At 41.5% G+C, this 27,323-nt stretch overlaps 1 protein-coding gene across 2 annotated transcripts in view; it reads right to left on the bottom strand.

The window, feature by feature from the left end:
• The window catches only part of MISP (mitotic spindle positioning), a 65,820-nt gene that overhangs the window by 33,557 nt on the left and 4,940 nt on the right, over positions 1-27,323 (bottom strand). The window contains exons 2-4 of one of the 2 annotated variants that reach the window (XM_089673566.1): positions 5,337-7,443; positions 4,953-5,110; positions 83-830 (exon numbers count right to left, since the gene is read on the bottom strand). In XM_089673566.1, coding sequence (XP_089529692.1) covers positions 828-830; positions 4,953-5,110; positions 5,337-7,443 — 2,268 coding nt within the window. In that variant the 3' untranslated portion in view covers positions 83-827. Of the gene's footprint in view, positions 1-82; positions 831-4,952; positions 5,111-5,336; positions 7,444-27,323 lie in introns of those variants that run through there. The other variant, XM_089673565.1, reaches the window with a different exon arrangement.

Genomic DNA, 27,323 nt, shown 5'->3' with positions numbered 1-27,323 from the left:
TTTTTTGCAATAATTGTAATAACAAGCTAAATATGAGCATGTCACAATAGAATACAGTCTGAAATAAATAAAATACAGAATGTACATGTGTCAAAAATATGTTTGTTTTACTTTTTTTTTTTTATTTAGCATTCAATATGAAAAAAAAACAATCAACAGGTTCAGAAATTTCTGTAATTAGGTGTGATTTTTCTTTTTAATGGATTTATTGATTTGGGATATATTTTGTCATTTGATTTTTTTTTTTAATCAAACTAGCCAGAATTTAAACATGGCTACCTTTTATGTAATCATTTACTCCACTAGGGTAAATCAAGCTTAGTTAACCTTAAATAATAGGAAATGTACAAAACAATCCAACATCCACATGGATTTATATAGGATTTATCTATAATATGCCTTTTAGGCCCACTTCACATCTGGGGGCGTGGTTTAAGTGCATTTTAGATGTATTTTTAAGTGCATTAAAATTGAACTCTATATAATGTGCATTTTGATCAAAGCTGCAGCAAGCAGGACTTTTTTTTTTTTAATAAACTGCACCTAAAACATACATAAAGCACACAGGGGTGAACAGAGCCAAAATGCATTTAATTAAAAGTGGGTGGAGTAATTGATCACATAAAGGTTGCTTCCCTCCCAAGTTTATTTTCCTTTATGATTTGCTCCCTGCTTGAAAACAGGTTTTGCCATCACTTTTCTTCCATATACAGAGGAAGTACAGCTGGTAGTTGTTACTGTATCCTTGGACTGGTGTTCTCCACCCACCAGCTCAGACATCCTTGTTTCCAGGTGGTCATGGGGTAATAAGACTGGGGAAACTTCCTCTACTATTTAACGAGAAGAGCATACAGGGTTCAGGTACACTTCACACCTTCTGTTTTAACATTTAACATTTGATCAAGTTTCCTTAGTAATTAAAACATGTAACAGTACATGTACTGGGACATTTTGTATGTCTCTATGTTAAGGTTACTTTCTTCACAAGAAGGTAACAGGTTTGATGCTGTTCTGCCTACAAATAAAACCTGACATATTAATTTTTGTGAAGGTCATTGCCCACAGAACCACAACTATCATTACACTATCACAGTGGACTATCTAAAATATCTAAAAACTTGGAAAATCTGAAAACAGATTGTAATTCCCCATTGAGGACCCAGCCCATAGACTAAGCACTGTTTATACAGAGATATCTGGAGTAAGAAAACCTTTGGCAGCAATAACTATGTAATATTCTGCAACAAAGCCATGAGAAAGAAAGTAAGAAAGAAAGAAAGAGAGAGAAAGAAAGAGAGAAAGAGTTATGGTCACATTAACAACTATGACTACTCTGAAGTTTAGAAACAGAATCAATCTCCAAAAAAGGACATTTTTAATATCCATTTACATCTTAATGCGGTGAAAAGTAAGTTTTACCAAATGTTACAGTGTATGACAGAAATGGATTGTAAAATGTACATTGCGGTGTTGAGTAGTGCCATAAATTTTGTGTTGCACCCCAATGCACTATTATAGTAGCGGGCAATGCAAAGTGCAATGTGCAATATGTCAAATTGCATGCAATGTGGTGCACTGCGTTACAATAATAGTCAGGTCTGTTTTTGAATGTGTTAAGGTGCACAGCCAGACCTTCCAAAATGATTAGGCTGCCTTGTCGCAGTGTGCCTTAACATGCAATATTTCATTGTGTTACTGCACATAGAACACATAGGCCACTTTCAGAGAGGCAGCAGTCTCTACCACCTCTGAAAAGTTATCCACAGTGGACCACTTTTAAGAGTGTGGCAAAGCAGGGGCTTCCAGGTGTTAAGGGGGCAAGCCTTCCACCTCATGACTGCATGGGTTTTTTGGTAGTTTTTTTTTTCAATTCCAAAAGGATTTTTTATTAAAATACTGTGCTGCGACTGCAAGCAAGGTCTTTGGTTTGCAGTTGCAGCGCAGTCCCATTGACCTCAAACTCAATAAGGTGATTTAAAGCAGAACTCCAGTTATTTTTTTAACATGCAGTGGGGCTGTGCCTCCCACTGCATGGATCAGCTGCTCATTTTTTCTAGGGGTGAGGACTAAGCTAATACTCACCTGACCCGCTGATCCTATGGAAAGTTTATGCTTTTTTCCCTAAAATCTTATACATTGTTAGTAAATTGAACAGGTAATAAAGAAGGTCATGAATTGCAAGTCTTTTTGGAGTATAGCTGGTTGCTAGTTTATTGACATGCACAAACTTTCAACTTTTATAATGGGATCACATAATTTATTGGCGTTCCCATTCTCCATGTATTCTTGATTCTTTCAATGTACTAGTTACCTGTTTTTGTTATTTACTTTCAACTGTAATTTCAGACTGAATGAACTGCCTGGAAGAACTACCAACTGGGCACCAAGCTTCATATAATGGAACTGGGCAGATATTGTATTACTGTACATATGGAATTCATCAAATTCTGTTGGTTGTCTCCTTTAAAGTATGTGTTAAAGTAAATGTACACTGCTCAAAAAAATTAAAGGAACACATTGAAAACACATCAGATCTCAATGGGAAAAAATATATATCATGCTGGATATCTATACTGATATGGACTGGGTAATGTGTTAGGAACATAAGGATTCCCCATCGTTTGATGGGAATTAAAATTATTAACCTACAGAGAACTGAATTCAAAGACACACCAAAAATCAAAGTGAAAAAATGATGCAGCAGGCTAATCCATTTTGCTGAAATTTCATTGCAGCAACTCAAAATGGTAGTTTGTATAGCCCCCATGTGCTTGTATGCATGCCTGACAATGTTGGGGCATACTCCTAATGAGCTGACGGATGGGGTCCTGGAGTATTTCCTCCCAGATCTGGACCAGGGCATCACTGAGCTCCTGGACAGTCTGAGGTGCAACCTGGCAGCATCGGATGGACCAAAACATGATATCCCAGAGGTGTTCTATTGAATTTAGGTCAGGCAAACTGGGGGCTATTCAATGGTATCAATTCTTTCATTCTCCAGGAGCTGCCAGAATACTCTCACCACATGAGGCCGGCCATTGTCATGCACCAGGAGCAACCCAGGACCCACTGCACCATTGTAGGGTCTGACAATGGGTCCAAGGATTTCATCCCGATACCTAATGGCAGTCAGGGTGCCTTTGTCTAGCCTGTAGAGGTCTGTGTGTCCCTCCATGGATATGCCTCCCCACACCTTCACTGACCCACCACCAAAACAGTCATGCTAAAAAATGTTAAAGGAAGCATAATATTCTCAATGGCTTCTCCAGACCCTTTTACATCTGTCACATGTGCTCTGGGAGAACCTGCTCTCATCTTTGAAAAGCACAGGGCGCCAGTGGCAGACCTGTCAATTCTAGTGTTCAGTGGCAAATGCCAATCGAGCTCTATGGTGCCTGGCAGTGAGCACAGGGCCCACTGGAGGACGTCGGGCCCTCAGGCCACCTTCATGAAGTCTGTTTCTGATTGTTTGGTCAGAGAGGTCATTTTCTAGGGCTCTGGCAGATCTCATCCTGTTCCTCCTTGCACAAAGGAGCAGATACCGGGCTTGCTGATGGGTTAAGGACCTTCTATGGTCCTTTCCAGCTCTCCTAGAGTAACTGCCTGTCTTCTGGAATCTCCTCCATGCTCTTGAAACTGGGAGACATAGCAAACCTTCTGGCAATGGCACGTATTGATGTGCCATCTTGGACGAGTAGGACTGCTTGTGCAACCTCTGTAGGGTCCAAGTAGCACCTCATGCTACAAGTAGTGACACTGACCTTAGCCAAATGCTAAGCTAGTGAAAAACAGTCAGAAAAGATGAGTAGGGAAAAAAATGTCAGTGGCCTCCACCTTTAAAACCATTCCTGTTTTGGGGGCCATCTCATTGTTGCCCATCTAGTGCACCTGTTGTTAATTTAATTAACACCAAAGCAGCTGAAACTGATTAACAACGCCCTCTGCTACTTAACTGACCAGATCAATATCCCAGGAGTTTAATTGACTTGATGCTATACTCTGATTAAAAAGTATTCCTTTAATTTTTTTGAGCAGTGTATAATCAAAATGTTTTTGTAAGCTTTAGACACAATGTGGAAGAGTCAAAACTTCTGTCCATTTGTTTTTTATAGCTTCCTGTGTCCCTGCTGGGAAGACACTCTTCCTATTGGTCCTGGTGAGCATTGTCTCTGGAACAGAAAGTGATGGGAAATCTACAACTCACATTAACAGGGGGTGAGGGGAATTTCTCCAATGGCTAAACCTGTTTCTAATGACAACTGTCTAAGAGGGTATATCATGTAAATTTGAAGAGATTTCCTCTTTTATCCTACTACTCTGGCGCAGGAAGCAAAAGAAAATCTCCCCAAAGGGACACAGGAAAGAAAAAATCTTACGAGGGTGTTAAAATTTTCAGTGCTAACCAAAACTATAATAAAATGTTTTGACACTAAATACACTTTAGAGCCCAATGATGGGTTCAGCTTTATGCCTGCAGTCGCCCTCCACTTTCCCAAAAAAGTCTTCTCTGCATACATGCTCTGTTCTTTTATACTTACCTACCTGTTGTGTTCTGGACAGGCACATGACATGTTGGGTCTTTTCTTTCCCTCTTATCAGGTGCAGGGAGGTACTCTGATGATGCAAAGAGCAATGCTGATGGAGTCTAGCACCGCTCTCTGCAATAACCTAAGAATGAAGGGTGCCAATTTGACACCCGTTATAAAACCAAGCCATGACGCTCATTAATTCATAATATGTTCTCAGTGTTCTAGACAGAATGATATTGAGCTTAAAAAGTGCTGCACAAGACTGCTTCACATTGAGTTTGAGTATTGCATCCTGAGCAGTTTTTTTATTGTGTCCAAAATGCACAGATTTGGACTTTAAGACAATATGCTCCTTTTTTTACAGTTTGGTGCATTTATAGTGCATAGATGTAGGGACGTACTGCAGAAAGAAGAACTACTTACCCAGTTTTCATGTCTTTTCAAGCTGCCTGATTCAGACTCGGCAAAAACTATTTTGGGGTATATTCTTGGTGTGAACATTTGTGTAGGTGGTGTGTAGGAAGGTATAGGGCTGGATGAATTGTTTTTCCTAGATGCGGAAGACCATGATCTTGAACCATCTAAGAGATAAACATTAAATAGTTTATTACATAATGAAAATGCTCTTCATCTAAAAGTGTCCATCTCTGTAAATCAAACTCCTAAATCATTTGGAGTGCAGAAATATTGCTTTAATATATTATAAATGAAGTTGCTATTAAGTTTGTTGTAGTAAGGAAAATTCCATTAATATATACATATACACTGTATATTATAATAACTAGCAGCTGCTTAGAGACTGTTTACCTGTTAGTGATGGCTTCCCATACTGATTATGTCCATAATGATCTTCTTTGGATGTGACAACAGGAGTAAGGTCACTGTTTTTTCTTTGTTCTTGTAATTCCCGATCTCTTTCCAATGTTTTACGGATTTCCTCCTCAATCACACTGGAATGAGAAGGCCTCAGCCTCATATTGTATCTCAAACTGCCATTAGCAGATTCTGGTGTTTTCTCCATGTTATTATCCTTTTCCTCTTCAGCCTGATCTTCTTGTATGTGTATGCTGAACTTCAAGGGCTGAACTTGAAAATTCTGTTTGTGAACAAATGTTTCCTCTGATGTTTCCTGAGCTGTAGTGGTTTCAATAGGTGTCCTTACATCTAGAATATTGTCAGTGCTTAGCCTTCTTGTTCTGTAGGGGTTGAGTGGTGTTGGTTTCCACTTAGTTCTTATGCTGTAGGGTAAAGGAGCATCAATGTCTGTCAAATTAGTTGCCTCACTTTCCTCCCCTGAGTCTCTCTGGTTTGTACTAACTTGGATGTCAGCTATGATTCCCTTGGAGGTAGTTTTGGTTGTTGTTTTCTGAGGCTGAACCGGTATTTCATCTGGCTGCTCAAACAACTTCCTGCGCTCATCTAACTCTTGGGCATTTCCTTTATCATAAAGCCCAGCCACTTTTCCTTCATTTTTTAAATCAGCTTCCCTTTGCTCTTCTCTTTGAATTTCTCTTTGAAGGAAGAAGGCAGTGCGAGCTTTGTCTTTGCTTTTTTTGGGCAACTGGTTTTCTGGGGAAATAGACAGCACTGTATTTTTTTGTATTTCTACTATCTCTTTTGATTCCACTGAATGCTGAATTCCCCTCTCTTTCCTTAAACTTTCCTCTCTTTGCAATGCAAGACGGATTTCTCTTTCGATAGGGGTCTCATTACTGGGGTTTGGAATGTTGTCTTTCTCCTCTGATACCAACTGTAAAGACTCCCCTCTGTAAACTTCAGTTGACGCTTCAGGCTCTCCACTATCTACAGAATCTAAAGAAAAATCCCTTAAGAACTCTTTACGAAGTAAACTGGCACTTCTTTCCCTACCAGTTGTTTCTTGGGTTACAGAACCTTTATTCTCATATGCTTTCACATCCTGCTCCAATATGGAAGACTCTTTCGGCTTGGTAGAATCTGAATAGCTGTAATTTTCATATAGAGAAAAGAGCCTGGGTGGTCTGTGCTGAAGTCGAGGGGTTATAGGCAGACTGTTCCTCTTCTTCTCTAACATTACAAACTGCTGCCTGGCAGCTTCAAAATTGATCTGTTCCATGTCTACATCTGCTGTAGTTTGACCACCAGATGGCCCATTCATTTCTTTGTTTGTAAATAGCGAATCATTGCTGTCTTGTATGTTGATCAAATCTTCTGTGTCCAAACTTTTACGCTGACCTTGCTTTTTGATAATGTCTCTTCTTTCCTGTTCAAGCTCCCATGCTTTCTCTGGGGTAAACTGACGTGAACCTACCCTAACTTTTCCATCATCTTCATTATCACTGTCAACAAAGAGCTTGCTTGGGCTAGTCTCTGAACGATGTGAACGTATTTCAAAACGTTCCTCTTCCCTCAGCACTTTCAACTTACTATTTCGGTCTGGTGGGGGAAGCCACACATCCTTTCTCTTATTTGCCACTTGGCTTTCTTCAGGTGTGGAATTTGTCAGATCTTCCCGGGAACCAGCTATACTTCTGGATGAGGAGAGGGAAAAGATGGGGCTTCTGGTCACTCTGTCCATGGTTAAGTCTGGAGCAGCAGTATTTGTCTCAGTGTTAGTGGTGTTTCGCCTTTGCTCTTCAGAAATAAAAGTTATTTCTTCATCCACATGAATGTCCGCTGTATGCACATCTAAATCCCTTTTAGTTTGTGTTTCAGATATTAGTTCTGTTAATTTGAATGGATTCTGTATGTCTTCATAGTTTTTTTGTAAATCTACTGTATTTGAGTCAGCATCTGATGTATCAATAATTTGATATTGTGTTGAAATTTCAACTATAGTTTGAGTAGAGTCTGTGGTGTCATACTCCCTTCTGTAATCTTTGGATAACTCAGATTCTGGTTCGTTCGAGCATCCTTCTTCACCACTAACTGATACCTAATGTAGGAAATCAAAGGGAAATACACTGATAAAATAAATATTTTTTATATATTTTGAATTAACAACAGACAATGAAATTGCTGATAGCAAGTGGCAACTTAACAAGCAATATCTAGATGTACATGATGTATGAAATTCAAGGCAGTAGACAATAATGCAGATTATATGTAATGCATGCAATGAAGTTGTTGGAACAAGAGAAGTTTCTAAAAACTTTCAATATACATGCACAATATGACAAAGAATATGTATTTTAATGATGAATGTTGATGGAGTATTTATTGCAAGCTTACACACCGAGGTGTGGTGGCTGCATTTGTTTTCTTTTTTCAAGCTTCTGTTGCTTTTTTCACTTGGTGATTCTGCAAATAACATACTTCCTGGCCCTGGGTGGCTACATCATTCCTATGCTATATCTAAGTCATGGTTGTCACTAGGCTGCTCTCCTGGTCTCCATGATCTACAAACCCTTCCATCTATTCATCTCTATTACATGGGGGACAGGGCAATTGGTAGTTTACAGGAGATATCTAGGTATGGAGATATTCTTCTTTGCAGCTCACAGGAAGTGACAAGGACACTGTATTTCTGTTAAGATCAATAGGTGTTTTCCAGGTTTTGGTATAGATGTGCAGGAATTGTTTCATCTGTGGGACATGTCATGTTTTGGATGCTGTAAATACATTTATTTAAATTGCAATTGAATGGTCCCGATGGGTGCCTCCACTTTAGAGCTATTAAGCTTCTGAGACAGGTCTGAATGTGATTAATTAATTTAATAGAACATTTTAAAGATTTTTATTGATTTTCTCGAGGTAAGTACAGACAAAAAAGGGTAGCATGGCACAATCCAAAGGTACAAATACAGGAATATTCAAAAGAGACACAAAGCACCAATACAGTTAAGGATTATGGGGCAAAGAGAATACATATTTACATAGTTAGTCTGGTTGAAAACAGAGACAGCCCCATCCGTTCAACTCACAGAGAAAAAAAAACAGAAATAAAAAACACACACAAATAGAAAATCTCTATATACACAATCCTATACCCGCAGTTGATCCAGTGGAAAGCAAAAGAAACCCAATAAAGCATGATCCAATTTTTCAAATAAAATACCTTCCTGATCCCCCAACAGACAATCTGATATTTCCTGGATCAACTGCACCTATACATATTAGTATCTAGTTATATTTTGTGCAGTTAGGAAAGAATCAATTTTAAAACAATCTACTGAGCTGGCCACAACCAACTCTTGAGAGAGTCTATTCCACATTTTCGCAGCTGTCACTGTGAAGAAACCTTTTTGTGTTTGGAGATTAAATCTCTTTTCCTCCAGACATAAAGAGTGCCCCCTAGTCCTCTGTGATAACCTTATATTGAAAGACTCTACACCAAGTTCACTATATGGACCACTTATATAATTATAAATGTTGATCATATCCCCCCTTAATCTCCTCTTCTCAAGGGAGAATAAATTCAGTTCCTCTAATCTTTCCCAGATCCTTCTCCACCATTGATTCCCCAGTTGTGCTCCCCCTAGTATGTATGATGCATGCATATTCTTAGCCCCCAAGTGCATAATTTTACATTTATCAACAATAATCCTCATTTGCCACATAGTTGCCCAATCAAACAGTGCATTGAGGTTGACTAATTAAACAGTGCAATGAGTTTGGCTCAATACAGTGACAACTGCAGAGGACTACAAATAAATTTGAGATTGCAAAGCTTTTGGTTGTGGTGTAAAAACTGTCTGCCAAACATAAAAACATGGACAAGTTTGAACACCCCTCTGCTCCAGAACTGGGGATATAGCACATGAAAGTCACTATAGGTAACAGGAGTGTGGAGGAGCAAGGGACAGACAAAAACAGGAAAATAACATGAGAAAAGTGAGGGAAGTATTGGCATCAGTCAGGGAAAGGAACAGAGGAAAGGAATTGAAGGGAAGAGGAAGTTACACGCCATGGACTTTTGAATCTCTCCAACATTCAGAAGCACAGATGTCAAGGGCCACTGCAGAGGTGTGATTGGATAGGAGGGGGCGGTGTGTGGCAGCAGGGTGGAAGTGGCCCTTCACATCTGTGCTTCTGAATGTTGGAAAGATTCCCAAGTCCGTTGCCTGTATTTTGAGTATGGAATAAACAGCTCAGAAAAGGAACATTCACAAAATGGAGGTGGTGGACTCGCAATTAACAATCTGGACCGAGATACAGTGCGGCCGCCTCTCCCCTTGTGAGGAAGTCAAGGAAGTGACGAAACACATCAAGGGACGTGACGTTGGACGTTACCCCAGAAACCGGAAGTAGCGGAGTGGCCATTTTAACTGTGGGAAAAGCAGTTGGCGTTCCTGGAAGCTGCTGCAAGGTGGATCATGGGATATTTTATGCCTGTTATATGGCGTTTTATGTAAGCATTATTTAATAAAGTGTGGAGTTATTATAAATTTACATACTACACTATACGAATCTTCTTTTCTCTATGAATGGATGTACTGGAGTCTTATAGGAGACAGGAGTATCGATAGAAGTATTGGGGGATCAGAAGATATCCACAAGGTCCTAACAGGTATTTGTACCCTCCTTTGGATATATATAAAGGCTTGCTTATTACTTATTTTTGGTAAGGGTATGCAATTCAGCCACATTAGATGTGTACACTGAGTGTTCACTGAAGTACTTTACAAATAAACAGAGTGGTGCACTATTACGTATTCCACAGGTCACCACATGTTTGCACGATTTATGCGTTTTGCATGAGACCTATAAGGTTTTTTTTGGTATAAGTATTTGTGATATTTTGATGAATTTATGTAAGGATAATGCACTATTAAGTTTTCTTTTATTTTGAGGTATACGGCACATATTGGATTTACATGGCGAGTTTTTGGAGGAAACTACTATTATTTTTGGACTTTATTTTGTTATTTTGATTATATTTTGATTGTTTATATTGACTATTTGGAAACTAAGAAGGGTATTTGATTAATTATATGAATGCTAAGAAGGGTATTTAATTAAGATAATAGAATGAACAAGACTGTGCATGCTCAGAAATGAAAGAATACATTACAATACAATATAATACATTACATCATTTCTGAAGCTGTATTCTGTCTAATCAAAATTATTGTAACTTTAGTAACCTATTACTAAAGTATATATATGGCAAATATATCTGACCAATAATTGCAAATTACCTGTCAAGTGCAGTGTAGATGGGTGCCTAGGTCAATCAGCTCCTAAAGCACGTGGGTATTAATGTGGGGGACGAGGATACATCTTTCTAACAGAGCCCTGGATAGCAGTTAAAACCTGATAGACTTTCCAAATCTTCCCCGCTCTATCCAAAGCTAGAAAAAGGTTTTTGGTTTGGCATAAACTTTAAAGCCCTAGGGTTGATTTAATAAAGGCTAATAGGCTGTGCAAGAGAAATTGCACTTGCATGAGAACTTCCCCCAAGGCTAAAGCTTTTTCTTCCAAACTATCATCTGATCATGTGCAAGCAAGAATGTTTTTTTTTTTTTTTCTTTTTCTTCTTTTTTTTCTTGCACATGATTGGGTATTCTTTGCAAAATGAAAAGCTCTGGGTTAAATTCTCTTGCAAAGTGAACAACCTATTTACCATTAGTAATCAACCCCCCTGTTAACAACTTGAAAAAATACAGGTAAAAGCACAGAAAGTATCTTTCCTACATGCTTAATTGCAGTGTTCATACTTTCCATAAATTATATTTTATTTAGAGGTATTATAGTATTACCCCTTTAATCAGCCAATGAATTATTTAGACTTGCAAATGAAACAGGGTGATGGTAATATAATTTATCCTGTCATAAATTCCTTACAAAGGACCAAAGTACCTACTATATGGAAATTAGCTTTATACTCCCTCATTTTAAATTGTTTTATTTTTACATAGTTAATTATTACTGTGCATCCAAATGGTTAGACTATTTTGCTCTCAGTCTAATAAATTCTTTTCAAATGGTCAAAGTATCTACTACATTTAAAGTTCAAAGACAGACCCTTTTTTTTATTATTTTATTTCTACATGGGTTAATTATTACCTTGCATCCAAATGATTTGAATATATATCTAGCTGATATCTATCTTGTTGATAACACTTTCAGACATAGGGTCTATTGACTTTATCATAGTCCAGAATTTCAACAATCACTACAAACAATCAGTAAAAATAATAGTTCATAAGATAACTCATTGTAACAAGCTGTGAGCTTTGTCACTCACAACCATAATTTGCTTTAAAAGCATAAAGATCTTTTAGGACCCTACATAAAAAACAGATTATTATTTTTAGGAGACATGGCAGACCTCTGGGATAACTGCCCTGCACCTTTAGGTGGATGGAAAATATGCTATATGATCATCACATCCATATGAGCTGGTTGGACATCCCATTAGTAGATTTTCATATGAGCATTCGTACAAAAATTCTCAGTACGTTCAATTACTTGATGATTGTCATGAAAAAGTATTTCAAAATGTAATTTGCTTTTAACATTCGGTTTTGAAATGAATGTAATTTTCCAAACAAAAAGCACATTCACTGTTAGGCCTAATTCACACCGATGTACTACAGTGAACACTGTGTGAGGACTGTGTTTACTGCCATAGGGATGCTCAGGTGTTTTGTACATACCCTTGCAGGCAGTCCCATTCATGTCGACGGAATGCAGCAACTGTCAGCATCCATACGGGCAGCACAGTGGCTAAATGGTTAGCACTTCTGCCTGGCAGTACTAGGGTTGTTGGTTCAAATCCCAACCACAGCACCACCTGCCTGGAGTTTGCATGTTCTCCTTGTGCCTGTGTGGGTTTCCTCCAGTTACTCCGGTTTCCTCCCACACTCCAAAGACATGCTGATAGGTTAATTGGATCCTGTCTAAATTGTCCCTAGTATGTGTATGTATGAATGTGAGCTAGGGACCTTAGATTGTACACCCCTTGAGGGTTAGGGACTAATGTGAATATACAATATATATTGTGGCAGTGCGGTGTCCTGCCACGGTCAAAATAAAGCTGAGAACCTTGGATTCTCAACCAGGCAGGTTGAGGGGCTCCAGAGAGTTGATTTATTGCAGAGGAAACTGGCTTTTCAGTTTCCTCATTTGTTCATTAAGTTTGTTTTGGGATCTGGAGCCTGGAGATTTCAAAGAGATCTGGGAGGGATGAAATCTCCAATCTGGGGTCCGTGTTTTGAGAACCCCCAGCACACTGATTGCACAGGTGTGTGCAGGCCTTTTTATAGAGTCCTAACCATAGTTCTGGGCTCCACCCCGGCAGACGGAGTCAGGAGGGCTCCACCCTGGCAGACGGGAGGGCTCTGCCTTGGAGTCAGGTGGAAGCCTGACAAGGGGACGTTAAAAGTGTTTGATTCCCAAATAAAAGAGCCCACCTCTATTACTAAAGGGTCTAAAAATATAACCCCATCAAAATTAAATAAAGCAAAAAAGGATGGTCTAGAGGAATTTGAGGGAGCACGTTACAAAGGGTACTGAGATTTGTAAACCCCCTAGTGGTAAAAGGACTAGCATAGTCTCAAGGAAATTAGGAAGACAGCGCTTTTGGAAGCGCACTCGTAAAAAGGCACGGGGATGTCATAGAGCCCAAGTAAGGGTAGCAAGAGGAGACAAGGGAAGTAATCTCTTGGGGCAGGGAGTAGTGTCTCCCTTTGATGAAAACGAAGTCAGCCAGGATTGGACCTCTACAGGTGATAGCCCGACAGAAGGTCTAAAGCAAGGGTTTTAGGTTTGTGTGTTCCGCCCCCTACGGGGTCAAAACAAAGGGGGGGGGGGATATGTGGCAGTGCGGTGTCCTACCACGGTCAAAATAAAGCTGAGAACCTTGGATTCTCAACCAGGCAGGTTGAGGGGCTCCAGAGAGTTGATTTATTGCAGAGGAAACTGGCTTTTCAGTTCCTCATTTGTTCATTAAGTTTGTTTTGGGATCTGGAGCCTGGAGATTTCAAAGAGATCTGGGAGGGATGAAATCTCCAATCCGGGGTCCGTGTTTTGAGAACCCCCAGCACACTGATTGCACAGGTGTGTGCGGGGCTTTTTGTAGAGGCCTAACCATAGTTCTGGGCTCCACCCCGGCAAACGGAGTCAGGAGGGCTCCACCCCGGCAGACGGGAGGTCTCTGCCTTGGAGTCAGGTGGAAGCCAGACTAGCTGTGTGCTAGTGACATATTTTGGGAAGAGTCTGCAGGAGGCAGACTTAAAACTGTGTACAAGCCAGGAGGCTGAAAACTGTTAATTTGCTTGATGGTGGATACCCCTGCGTGGGAAGCATGTGTTACTTGAACTTTCTTAAATAAAAGTGGGCAAAAAAGCCCTTAAAGAAGCGAGTTGCTGTGTGCTTGGAAGAAGCTCTACCACTTGAAGCGAGTTCCCACATATGGTGGAGGATGCAGTGGGCAGAACTAGAGATCCCAGCAAGGAAGTAAGTTCATGTGTTGAACTGTGTTTGGTGCATGACTCTGCACTATCAGTGTGTGCAGGTGAGGAGATCCTGCAGAGAAAAGGAACTTTCCTTAAAGAGACAGTGCTCCATTGTGCTGCTGGACTGTGCAAAATTGTTGTGGAGTGACTGCAAAGATGGGGCGGTCAAACCTCAAAAAAGAAGCAAGATTTTCTGAAATGAGAGACAGAGCCCTGTGGCTGGAGGGGTTGTTACCACCAGAACAAGCCCCATACATGGCTGCACAGAGTTTGCCACAGTGGGAAGTGCATGCTGTTGTCCCTGGCAATGCTGGTGAAAGGAAACCAGTTTTCTGTGTGCAGAGTGCTAAGCCTGAAAGAGGATGCAGTGTTGGAAGTTCGGCCAAGATACTGCCGCAAGAGCGCTGTTTGCGGTGCAGTGAATGGGGGCACACTGTCTCCAAGTGCCCATTATCCCAGCTTCCAGTACAAGGTGACACAACCAGACAAAGGTCTGGGTATGCAAATGGGAAGCCTGCTTGGAGTTCCAGGAAGGAGCATCAGGCTGCCCAAAAGTTTCAAAAATATGTGGTTGCCCATAGCAACCCATGTGACTTCAGGCCTGCGGACCCGGTGAGAGAAGTGTCGTCTGCAGAGGATTGTGGCAATGCAGAGATGAGAGTTCAGCGCATCTGGAGGAACCCACGAAGTTCAGCTGGGAGAGTGCCATCTCCCATAGCAACAGGAGAAAGCCTGCCAACCAGGAGAAGGGGCTACCAGGGAGATGTGGTTCCGTATCCCAAGAAGGTTATCGGTGGAACCATACCCTGCCTGGAATGTGGTCAGTTTGGGCATGGTATCTTTACCTGCCCCAGATTATGGAATACCACTGATGATGGTGCTACTGGGCAAAAGTCTTCATCTGCAAGCCCAGATTCATGTTTAAAAATGTTGGCAGCCACCTCTAGCAACAGTGAGGAAGTACCTGTTGTGCCTACAGGGGGTGCCAAGGAGTCAGAAGTGCCTGCCACAGTATCATCCTATAGCTGCATGGATGAACTGGCTGGCCAAAGCCAAGCAGAGGAGATAACAGGATCCAGATCCCACGCACTCAAGTGAAGGTGAAGCCTGTTACAGTGGTGGGTAAGACTGGTACTTTTGAGAGAAATGTGAGCAATACTAATGCACTGATTGAGACTGACTTTGAGACTCTCTGCTATAAATTTGGGATACTCCCAGTTGGGAAACCCACTGCTGGTGATCATGAGAGAGACTTGCCTCTGTATAATGCTCTGTTTAGCGGGGAGGCAATGGTTAAAAATGTCAATGTGAAGAGTACTGATATTGGGGTTGCACCAATGTCCTATAAACAGAATGCTAAATTAAATGTAGTAGGGGTGACCACTAAGCAGGATGTGTTCTCTCCCCTAGCAACAGTGGTTAAGGTAACCCGGGACAACTATGGTGTTGCTCGGGTGGATCAGAGTGTATCTGAATTGAGTGATGAGAATTTTTTATTGCAGTGTGGCAATGGTGAATCTAAAAGGTATGAACGTATTCATAATGATGATGGGTTAATGCAATCCACTAATGCTAAAGTTTTTGTAGTGAATGACATGCCACTAGGTCACGGTGGTGAGAGTAGGAAATTGCAACCTGCTGTGCCTAGAAAATTGCAACCTGCTGTCTCTAGAAAATTGCAACCTGCTGTGCCTAGAAAAGCAGTCTCCCATTGTGATATGGATAAAGAAGATATAGGTAATGGGTCTGATACAGAGCCACTCTGTCCCTCTGTGTCTCCTTCAGCGGTTGGAGTGGTACTGCGTAGTACCTCTGATGGGATCACAGGGACGATGGACTGGGACAGATGGGCAACAAGCTTGTTGGCAATAATAAAAGATGCCTCTGTGGGTAACAATGGGGTGGACATGGTTTCTGCTGTGCTGAATAGAGGGACTGTGGAGCAGCTATTAGTCCATGGCGCTTCTGTCGCTGCCAAAATTAACCCACCGCTGGTAAAAGGCACCGTTAAAGATAAACGCTCAGCAGATGTTTTGCCCACAGCCCATAAAGGAGTTAATGGTGTGGTGTACCAAATTGATATCCATAGAGATGTGGAAGAGCTCATTGACACTGAGCCTGAGTATTTGGGTGAATCCCACACCTGGTTACGCTCTGGGAGAGCCCCAGGTTATTGTGTTGGGTATCTCCAGCCGAGAGGAAGCCTCTTTAAGAAGCACCACCTCTGAGGCATCAGTAAATGAGTGTCTCCATGTCTCTAGGAAGGACTTATGTGTGGAATCAGGCTGTCTTTTTATAACAGACCTGCTGAAGGAAATGTTAGCCTTCTGGAGTGTACAGCCGGTGTATCCCTTGCTGTCTCTTCCATGTTCGGGAGAGCTGGTACAGTGGAGTCCCGCTAATTGGAGCTTGGTATTACAGGCTATACAAGACAAAGATGGTCAATATACAGTTGTGTCCAAAATTATTCAACCCCCAATGCTGTAAAGGGGTTTAGGGACTATAGTGTACATTTGGAATTGTATTCAGAATCAAATCCTACAAGGACGTTGTAACTACCCAAATGCAACTAAAATGACATCAATTGTTTATGTAATACAGTAGTAAATGGTTCTTATGTGGTTTCTTCATTGCCACAATTATTCAACCCCTTAAAGACTACCACTCTGAAGAACAGAGGTTCATACAGGTGCTTTCCATCAGGTATTGAAAACACCTGTGGATGTCACCGAGCAGCAATCAAGCATAATAAGCACCAATTAGGCAGCTTTAAAATGACTGTGATACTCAGCTCCTTCTAGACATTTACTGGTGTGGTTACAAACATGGTGAAGGCAAGAGAATGGTCCAGGAAGACAAGAGAAGAGGTGATTTCTCTTCACAGGAAGGGCAATGGCTATAAGAAGATTGCAAAGATGTTAAACATACCAAGAGACACCTTAGGAAGCATCATTCGCAAATTCAAGGCAAAGGGCACTGTTGAAACGCTACCTGGTCGTGGCAGAAAGAAGATGCTGACTTCGACTGCTGTGCGCTACCTGAAGCGTAGAGTGGAGAGAAGTCCCCGTGTGACTGCTGAGGAACTGAGAAAAGATTTGTCAGATGTGGGTACAGAAGTTTCAGCCCAGACAATAAGACGCACACTGCGTAATGAAGGCCTCCGTGCCAGAACTCCCAGGCGTACCCCCTTGCTGTCTCCAAAGAATAAGAAGAGTCGACTGCAGTATGCCAAAAGCCATGTGGACAAACCACAAAAGTTGTGGGATAGTGTTCTGTGGACTGATGAAACAAAATTAGAACTGTTTGGGCCCATGGATCAACGCTATGTTTGGAGGAGGAAGAACAAGGCCTATGATGAAAAGAACACCTTGCCTACTGTGAAGCATGGTGGAGGGTCAATCATGCTTTGGGGCTGTTTTGCTTCTGCAGGTACAGGGAAGCTTCAGCGTGTGCAAGGTACCATGAATTCTCTTCAGTACCAGGAGATATTGGATGGAAACGTGATGCAGTCCGTCACACACCTGAGGCTTGGGAGACGTTGGACCTTTCAACAGGACAATGATCCCAAGCATACCTCCAAGTCCACTAGAGCATGGTTGCAGAGGAAAGGCTGGAACATTTTGGAGTGGCCATCGCAGTCACCAGACTTAAATCCGATTGAGAACCTCTGGTGGGACTTAAAGAAAGCAGTTGCAGTGCGCAAGCCTAAGAATGTGACTGAACTGGAGGCCTTTGCCCATGAAGAATGGGCGAAGATACCCGTAGATCGCTGCAAGACACTTGTGTCAAGCTATGCTTCACGTTTAAAAGCTGTTATAACTGTAAAAGGATGCTGTACTAAGTACTAAGATTGAATGTCACTTGGGGGTTGAATAAAACTGATAATGCTGTGAGCACAGAAAAGACATTTGTGGTTATTTCATTATAACTGTTATGTTATATTTGTCTGACCTACAAGTGCCTCTTTAATGTAAATGTAAGCAAGATGACTGAATGATCAAAAGCAATGTCAAACTGGCCAAAACACTCAATTTCAGTGGGGGTTGAATAATTTTGGACACAACTGTAGGAATTCTGTGATTCCATCCTTGTTGGTAATGGTGAAAATTGTCTTTCAGTGCATTGCTGGGTTGCTTCATAGCAGTAATCTGTATGAGAGGCACACCAGAGTACTGTTGGACAGGACAGAGGTTTGGGCAGAAGTGCCGGAAGACACATGTATATGTGATGTGGTTGGGGTTGTTTACCCAAATGCAGACTTATGTAAGGATGGTTTGGCCTCAGGACAGTTGCTGGCAGAGTCTTTTGTGACAGCGAAGTCAATGGGTAGTGATGTTTCCATGGGAGATGCCTACTTCACTGTGGGTAATTCCTCTCCAGACACTGCCCTGCCAATTACTAGTGAAATGAGCTCTGACAAGACTATTTTTGATAATGATAAAAAGGGAAATGTATTGATGAATTTGGATTGTCTGATTACTGTGGGAGATAACAAAAAGAATAGTAGACCAGGTGGTCAGGTTGACATGGTAGCTGGTCGTCCTGAAAGAGGTAATGAGTGCTTAACAGGCACAAGAGAGGTTAAGAGTCTAGCAATAGGCCCCCTACAGGTTCAGGAAGGTCACTCTGGAAAAGTTTTCCAAAGGTCCAGTAAACGCCCAAGTTGTAAGAATGAAAGGTCTAAGGGAACTGGCCCAAAGCTTAACAAGGGGACGTTAAAAGTGTTTGATTCCCAAATAAAAGAGCCCACCTCTATTACTAAAGGGTCTAAAAATATAACCCCATCAAAATTAAATAAAGCAAAAAAGGATGGTCTAGAGGAATTAGAGGGAGCACGTTACAAAGGGTACTGAGATTTGTAAACCCCCTAGTGGTAAAAGGACTAGCATAGTCTCAAGGAAATTAGGAAGACAGCGCTTTTGGAAGCGCACTCGTAAAAAGGCACGGGGATGTCATAGAGCCCAACTAAGGGTAGCAAGAGGAGACAAGGGAAGTAATCTCTTGGGGCAGGGAGTAGTGTCTCCCTTTGATGAAAACGAAGTCAGCCAGGATTGGACCTCTACAGGTGATAGCCCGACAGAAGGTCTAAAGCAAGGGTTTTAGGTTTGTGTGTTCCGCCCCCTACGGGGTCAAAACAAAGGGGGGGGGATATGTGGCAGTGCGGTGTCCTACCACGGTCAAAATAAAGCTGAGAACCTTGGATTCTCAACCAGGCAGGTTGAGGGGCTCCAGAGAGTTGATTTATTGCAGAGGAAACTGGCTTTCCAGTTCCTCATTTGTTCATTAAGTTTGTTTTGGGATCTGGAGCCTGGAGATTTCAAAGAGATCTGGGAGGGATGAAATCTCCAATCCGGGGTCCGTGTTTTGAGAACCCCCAGCACACTGATTGCACAGGTGTGTGCGGGGCTTTTTGTAGAGGCCTAACCATAGTTCTGGGCTCCACCCCGGCAAACGGAGTCAGGAGGGCTCCACCCCGGCAGACGGGAGGTCTCTGCCTTGGAGTCAGGTGGAAGCCAGACTAGCTGTGTGCTAGTGACATATTTTGGGAAGAGTCTGCAGGAGGCAGACTTAAAACTGTGTACAAGCCAGGAGGCTGAAAACTGTTAATTTGCTTGATGGTGGATACCCCTGCGTGGGAAGCATGTGTTACTTGAACTTTCTTAAATAAAAGTGGGCAAAAAAGCCCTTAAAGAAGCGAGTTGCTGTGTGCTTGGAAGAAGCTCTACCACTTGAAGCGAGTTCCCACAATATATATATGTAAAGCTCTGCGTAAATTGACAACACTATAGAAGTACCTGTAATAAATAAAATAAATTGCCATGCTGGCAAACATGGCCTTCACACAGGTGTACAGTAGAGTGAATGATGATTTAAAAATTAATTCTTTTGAGAAAAATATTCCATCCTGCTCCTTGAGATCCTGCAGTCAAATTTGACATCACTAATGATTAAAAGAATCGAATTAATGTTTCCTAAAACAAAACATTTTCAACAAAAATCTACCTATTTATGGCCAACTTTTTTTTCTTTTTTTTTTTTTTAAGTAACTCTACTTTTATCTAATTCAAAAGTATCAAAACCACATTTGCAGCCAAATTGGGATAGCATCTACTTTATATTTGTTACATGTCCCAATTCACATAGCATAAAAATTGCAGCTTACCATTTTAGGTACTCTTTTCTGTAAATTCCTGTACTGTAAAATGCTACTTGGTTCTCTTTGTTTATGAGGGGTGCTGGAGAGTTGTGTTTGTCATAATTAAAGCTGAAGTTTAAGGTATGCTTTTTTAGCATAGTAATAGCTACGTTGGTCCAGCTCAGATAAATGTATGTGACATGCCTGAGGGATCCTTGTGGCAGCTGAAAATCACTAGTAGGCACCAGGGGCAGACTGACCATTTGAAAACTGGGGCACTGCCCGAGGGCCTGGGGTCAGTAGGGGGCCCCATGAGATGCCCCTGTTACCTTTTTCATAGGCTTTTTTGAGTTTGGGCAAGGGCACAGGGGCCCCATGATCCCCTATTGCCCGGGGGCGCCATGAGTTGTCAGTCCGCCCCTGGTAGACACCACTACTGCAGTGATTTCAACTAATTTCTGGGTCCCAAGGACAGGAGATCACTTGCATGGCACAGGTGCCATTCACAAGACACTCAATGAATGCAAGGCATTCTCTGATTGGATGAGTCGTAGGGGGGTGGTGATGTCATTATCTACATCTAGCCCAATAACAGGATGCCTTGCATTCATTGAGAAAAATGCAAGGCATTCTGTGTAAAGGACAATGCAGCAGGGCAGCGCCTTAGCATGGAACCTGGAAGATAGCTGCAGTGATTTCCAACTTCCACAGAGATCCCCCAGCTAAACCAATACATAACTACAAAGCTATACATACCTAAACTTCAGCTTTAACCACTTGCCCTCCATAAGGTTTTACCCCCTTCCTGACCAAACCATTTTTTTTGCTATAACGCACTGCGCTACTTAAACTGACAATTGCCGTGCCCAAACGATATTTATATATTGTTTTTCAAACAAATAGATCTTTCTTTTGGTGGTGTTTGATCACCACTGGGTTTTTTATTATATAAACTAAAAAAGCCAGATAATTGTGAGAAATAAATAATATTTTTTACTTCCTGCTATAAAACATATCCAATAAAAAAAATGAAAAAATCAGATCTTATTAAATTTTGGCCAAAACATATTCTGCTAAATGTCTTTGGTAAAAAAAGAAAAATCCAATAAGTGTATATTCAAATGGTTTGTGTGAAAGCTATAATTTGGAAACTATGGCATATATTATTTATTTTATTTTTATTTATTTATTTTACACTGGTAAGGGCAGCGATTAGCGACTTATAATCTTATAATGGGACTGTGATAGTGCGGCTGGCAATCTGACACTAACTGACGCTGGGGGGGAACTGACTAACTGCCACTGATATCACTAGTGATATTATTACAGTAATCAGTGCTAATGATATGCACTGTCGCTGTACTAATGATTTGGGGCAGGAAGGGGTTAACCTCTACAGTGATCAAGGGGTTAACTGTGTCCCTAAAAGTGTTAATGTGATTACTGTGTGCTGCTTTTACTGAGGATCTAGTTATTTTCATTCCCTGCTTAGCAGGGAATGAAAAAACAACACAATCCCTTGTCACTGAATACATCTCTGTGTTGTTTACATTCACAGAGCTGTGTTCGGTGTAACACACAGCCAATCACCGGGTCCCAGAGGTCAATCATTGGCCGGGACCCAGTGATCAACATGTGCTGTGATGAATCACAGCATAGCCAGGCCAGCTACGTGACTTGGCGCACCGAGGCCACTTGTACAATGTACTTGTGCAACGTGTGGTCAGCAAGTGGTTAAAGTGGTTCTAAAGTTAGAACATTTTTTACCCCAATGCATTCTATGTATTAGGGTAAAAAATGGTCCGCTACCTCTCCTAGCCTCCCCTACCTACCCCTAAACGCTTCCATGGCTCCAGTGCTGACCTGGCTGCAGCACCACTCCTCTACTTCCTGGTCTCACAGGAAACAGTGTGAGCAGTGAGAGCTATAGGCTCCTGCTGCTGTCAGTCAAACTTCTGTGATGAGGGAGTACGGGCATGGCTTTCTGGTGCAGTGTTTGTCTATGGACACACACAGCCAGAAATGGGAGCATGCCTGCTAAGATGCCCACTCAACATTCGACTTGTTAAGTGGGCAGTTAAATGAAGAAGTAGCAGAGAGTTTTGGGAGGGAACTCCCTAAGAAGAGGTAAGGACTGCTTTGTGTAATATTACTATTATTATTATACAGGACTTATATAGTGCCGACAGTTTGCTTAGCGCTTTACATTATGGAGGGAGACTGTACAGTAACAATACAGTTCAATACAAGAGGGATTAAAGGGCCCTGCTCCTTGGAGCTTACAATCTAGGAGATCATTACACAGAGCAGGTAAGTGTAACCTCTTTTTAATTTTAAAGCAAAAAAAATTGCATTTAGTATCACTTTTCCCCTCTCTGTAGAGTGATGGTAGATATTATCTCATCATTTGAAAACTAGATTTGAACACCATCTGTCCTAACAAAGGGTTAAACATTTAGAAACTGGACTAATCCATTGTATGTTAATAAGAACTGGATTCAGCCAATCCCCAGCTTTTCCAATGGTCCAGATCACAGTGAATTTCTTGAGAAATTTTGCAGGTAGCCATGACACCTTCTCTTAAGAGACTTTCAAAAGTTAGAATAAATATATATATATATATATATACTGTGTGAATGGGAACACATAGCACACACATAGTGACTGTAAAATTGTCAATATACTTTATATGGCCAAATGCACAAAAAAATTCAGCATACACAACTTTTTAGTATTACATTTTTCTACTACAGGTTTTCTAGCAAACTATTTTTTATGTCTGTCTATTAGGTATTTTCATTGTTTTGAAAAATGCAGAAAAATCCTTGAGAATGCATCTTGTTGAGACTATTTCTTTTTATATGTAAAACGGCATAATGCTGAATATGTGCATATGCCATGCAGCAAGGTTAAGCAAGGAGGCAAGGGGTGTGAAGAGGAATGGTCCTGTACTGCTGCAAGCTGCTGATAACACCAGCAACTGATAATTCCGGGAATGTTACCACTGAGCATCTTACAAACACGCTGACTGCACACATGAAAAGAGCCATACAAAAGTCTTAAAACACAATTACATGTGCATTAAGTTGTATGTGTGTATATGTATATGTATATATATATATATATATCATAAACTTCACAACTGAAAATCCATGCAGTAAGCCCATAAACAACATACTGTAAATATTTTTTGCACAGCAGATTGTATAAACGCCATAAAATGAAACACAACTAATAAAAGTAACATATATATATATATAATTTTCATTGTATGTATGTAAAATTTTTTCATATTTTCTTCAAAAATGTAAGTGTATTTACTGTAGTTGTACTTACACACATTTATGTATCTTTATATATACATATAAACACTGTGTGTGTATATACAGTGTGTGTGTGTGTGTGTGTGTGTGTGTGTATATATATATATATATATATATATATATATACAGTATATTATACATAAAGGAAATGCATACAAGTGCATAAGTTGACATTTTGCATCTTAAGATGAATCCTTGTCATTTATAATAGAACTAAAGCCCCTTTTTTCATTCTGGATAAAGGGAGGGTTATGACTCCAGTTTTATTTTGCCATTTCTGTCCCATTGGGGAGATTTCCCTTCACTTCCTGTCCCATAGCCAAAAAGTAAGTGAAAGGAAATCCCTGCAAAAAAAAAAAAAAGAGAATCCTTGGTTGTTACAAGAACTAGTTTCCCATTTAAAGATTTCCCATCTATTCCTCTTCAAGTGACAACCCAAAATTTGAAATGTTCTTTCACTTTCACTATTGATGATAATGGTAAACAGGACCAATAGGATTCTTTCACACTTGTAGTGTCCTCTAAAGAGCTAGCAGCGGTTAAATCACTTTTCAGAGACCATTTGACAAGCGGTGGGTGGTGTTGTATAGCCTCCTCACCCCCTAATTTGATTCTGTAAATGCCACACTACTGCGCTGCAATTAAGTGCATTGGTTGCGCTTGCCTAGTGGTTGGGACACAGCCCCATTGATTTCAATGGACGTTTGGCAGGTGGTGGTAAAAATGACACAGCATGTAAACAGCACTGAAAGACAGTAATGTTAAGATTTGGGTGGGCAGCCAAAGTGGGGGAGTAGTAAAACTACAGCCGAGCTTCCTGTTGTTACTGCCCCAGGCCACCTGTGTCAAATAATCTATACAGGGTGTCCCTAAAGTCTGGATACATAGAAAATATCAGTAACTATATGTTTTTTTTTTTTCTCAATATGCATTTTTCCTGTGTCCAGACTTTAGGGACACCCTGTAGAGAGAATGTATCTCCCTAATGGGGAAGCAAACAGCAATAAAAACCTGACAGATGTCCTAATCCCCCTCCATCTAAAATTTAAAAAACAAAATCACCTTTTAGCGATACTTAATGACTTTTTGTTTTTGTGTAATGCAGTGGAAACCTCCCACTGTCACTGTCTCTGGAATCTGCAATGACACAATTTAGCCCTCCTCAATATTTGTGTTCCAAGCCATTCCCCTGACCCTAAAACCCCTTGCATTCTACTACTTGGGTACTAATTATATATGTCCCTTCTTTCAGCTCTCACCTTGCAGTCCTGGGTCACTATAGATCCGATGCTGTGCCCATGCTCTAAACTCTGAACCCAAAAGATTTGTATGATTAGGTACTTTAGGGCTGAGCAAAGTCCAGGAATGATAATAGGGTGACGCCCAAGGCAGGGGAGGGACGCTGCGATGGTGTAAAACAGTGTAGACTGTGAACTTCTTACATGCTGTCATCCAGCAGGGTCAGAGCTCTAATAATGTGGGTGTGCCAAGAACGGGACATTGCTGACTATGATAGTGATTGTGGGTGTGTATATATAGCTGTATTTCAAAAGTCATGAACCTAATGTCATGAAGCTTCTAAGGCAGGCCATACATTATGGAATTTTCTTAGCTTCAACCATGGGTTGATTCCCCCATTAATACATTCAGTGTTGATGGGGAAATCCCACCTGCTGCGCTATTGACAGCAAGAGGTTTCCCTGCCATCAGAATACAATGATCATTGCTGCTGGCTATAGCTGCCGGCAGTGATCGCACAAAAAAAACCTGACAGGCTGGTTGTACTTAAGTCATTTAATAGACTGTGGACCACCCTGCCCATAGACAGATCAAAATTAATCCGGTTCTTGCTGAACCAGCCGAATTTCAATCTGTCTATGGCTGGATTAAAGAAGAAATCTAGGCAAAATTATGATTTTCCCATGCAGTGGGTCTGTGCCCGCATTGCATGGGTTAAATGTTCGTTTTTGTCTAGGGGCTCAGAAAGAAGAGATACTTACCGAATTTGCCGATCCTCTAAGCACAAGCCTTTTCTCCCCCCGCACACTAGCATTTTTTTGAATGGGCTGTTCCATGACGCTCTGGACGATAGGACGGCAGGAACAGTCCACCGCTGGTTGTGGGAGAGCCTGGTTTTCCAGAGGATCGTAGGAATGGGTAAGTACAGCTTTTACCTGAGCCCCTAGACAAAACGAGCACTGCATGGGAAAATAAAAATTTTAAGTTCTGCATTAAGAGTCCAGTCAAACTATGTGCAGTGACTTGCAGTTTTCCGCACTGGATAAATACAGCTCACTAATAGCACACAAAGAAAACAGATGTTTCATACGTATCACTGGTATGATGTGCAGTGCAGATGTCACCGCATGTCAGTGTACAACAGCACAAAGCACCATGCTACAGTGCAGTGACCTAAATGAAGTGTCACTATATAACACTGCTGAAAAAAATGGCAAAAGACAATAGAAAAAAACAAGCAGTGCAATATGCTGGAACATAAATAAAGCTGCTCCCTGCTGGAGCTAACTCTTGCACTAGCATGCACAGCGAAATGCTGTGTTTTACAGTGTAATCTTGTGAGCAGGGCCAAGTTACGGATACCCAGTGAAGTGACTGGCCTTAGCGGATATACAGAGACAAAACAAATCCTCCTACATAAGTTGTGTTTCTTTTTCTGGGGTCTTCTCTTCCCTATATCTGCTCAAAGTCCAGAATTTATAAAGCTTGTCTGAGATTTCAGAAATCAGGGGGTGGAGAGCTGAAATTACACTCTGCAGAGCTCAGTGAGGAGAGCTGTGACAGCTGATTGGAGGGAAAGGACACACCCCCTCCACACAGTTCACAGGAACAGATCTGAAGCTGTCAATCTGCTGAAGGTCCCTTCCCATCACCATTTTTCTCTTGGTGTCAGAAAAACTTGTCTGAAGTGATTAATTTCTTATTAGAGGATCGATCAAGCAGACAGAAATAGTGTTCTGTATTGAGATTCGTACACACTATAGAGGGATATACTTTGTTCATATTTCATGTCTGAGGTTTAGAACCACCTTAAGAAAACCGCACACAGAGAGGGTTGATAGTTATTGTATCTATAAGTTGCAGGTATAAAGGATAAAAAGGTAGCTGGCAATCTGCGATCACTAGCAGTAGTAATTTGGCTGTAGCAACTGCAGAGGAACTCTTGAAATAATAGTTCCAGGCACTCATGTAGTAACAAACCCAGCAGGTGCAGTGATGCTGGCGGTAAGAGGTGCAGTGATGCTGGCGGTAAGAGGTGCAGTGATGCTGGCGCTAACAGGCCCGGTAACCAGTGGTGTATTTAGGTTTTGTGCTGCCCTAGGCAACACAAAAATTGGCGCCCCCCCCTACAGAAAGAGCCTGACATTGACCAAGAATACCCCTGCCCTCCACTACCCCCCATACACCAGCCCCCATCCCCTATGGCAAGAGAGAGAAAGACATTCACCTTCACAGCTCTGGACATCCCCAGGAACGAGAGTCGGGCTGTGCATACACCATCATGAAACCCACAGCATCTCTCAGGACCCACCAGATCCCCATGCAGCGTGTGTTCCTTCTTCCATCCCTTCTTCAAGGGGCTGTGCTGCCCCCCCTAAAAAATGCCACCCTAGGCAAATGCCTTGTTTGCCTTGTGGTAAATACACCCCTGCCGGTAACCCTGATGTGCAGCTGTATATCTTCAGCACCACAAGGTATCACGCAGGCATGGCCTCTTTTACTGGGGCAGCATCTGCAGGATGGGTGGATGACTGGCAGGGTGGTGGCTCAAGCAGCACCTGAGGAAGCTGAACTGGTAATATGAAATGGTTCCAGAGACCCATGAGTAGTAAGGCATCCATCTTCCTACTCACACAGATACCCTTACCCAAAGCTATCTCTCTGTCCCTGACAAGCAAGGATCCTTTTCCTACACTGTCCATTTACAATTGCTTGC

This window comes from Staurois parvus, unplaced genomic scaffold (assembly GCF_062004578.1).
Source record: "Staurois parvus isolate SC_StPar_1 unplaced genomic scaffold, SC_StPar_1.0 ptg000141l, whole genome shotgun sequence".
NCBI lineage: Eukaryota > Metazoa > Chordata > Amphibia > Anura > Ranidae > Staurois > Staurois parvus.
The sequence above is the reverse complement of the archived record's forward strand: the minus strand, read 5'-3'. Positions and strand labels throughout refer to the sequence as shown.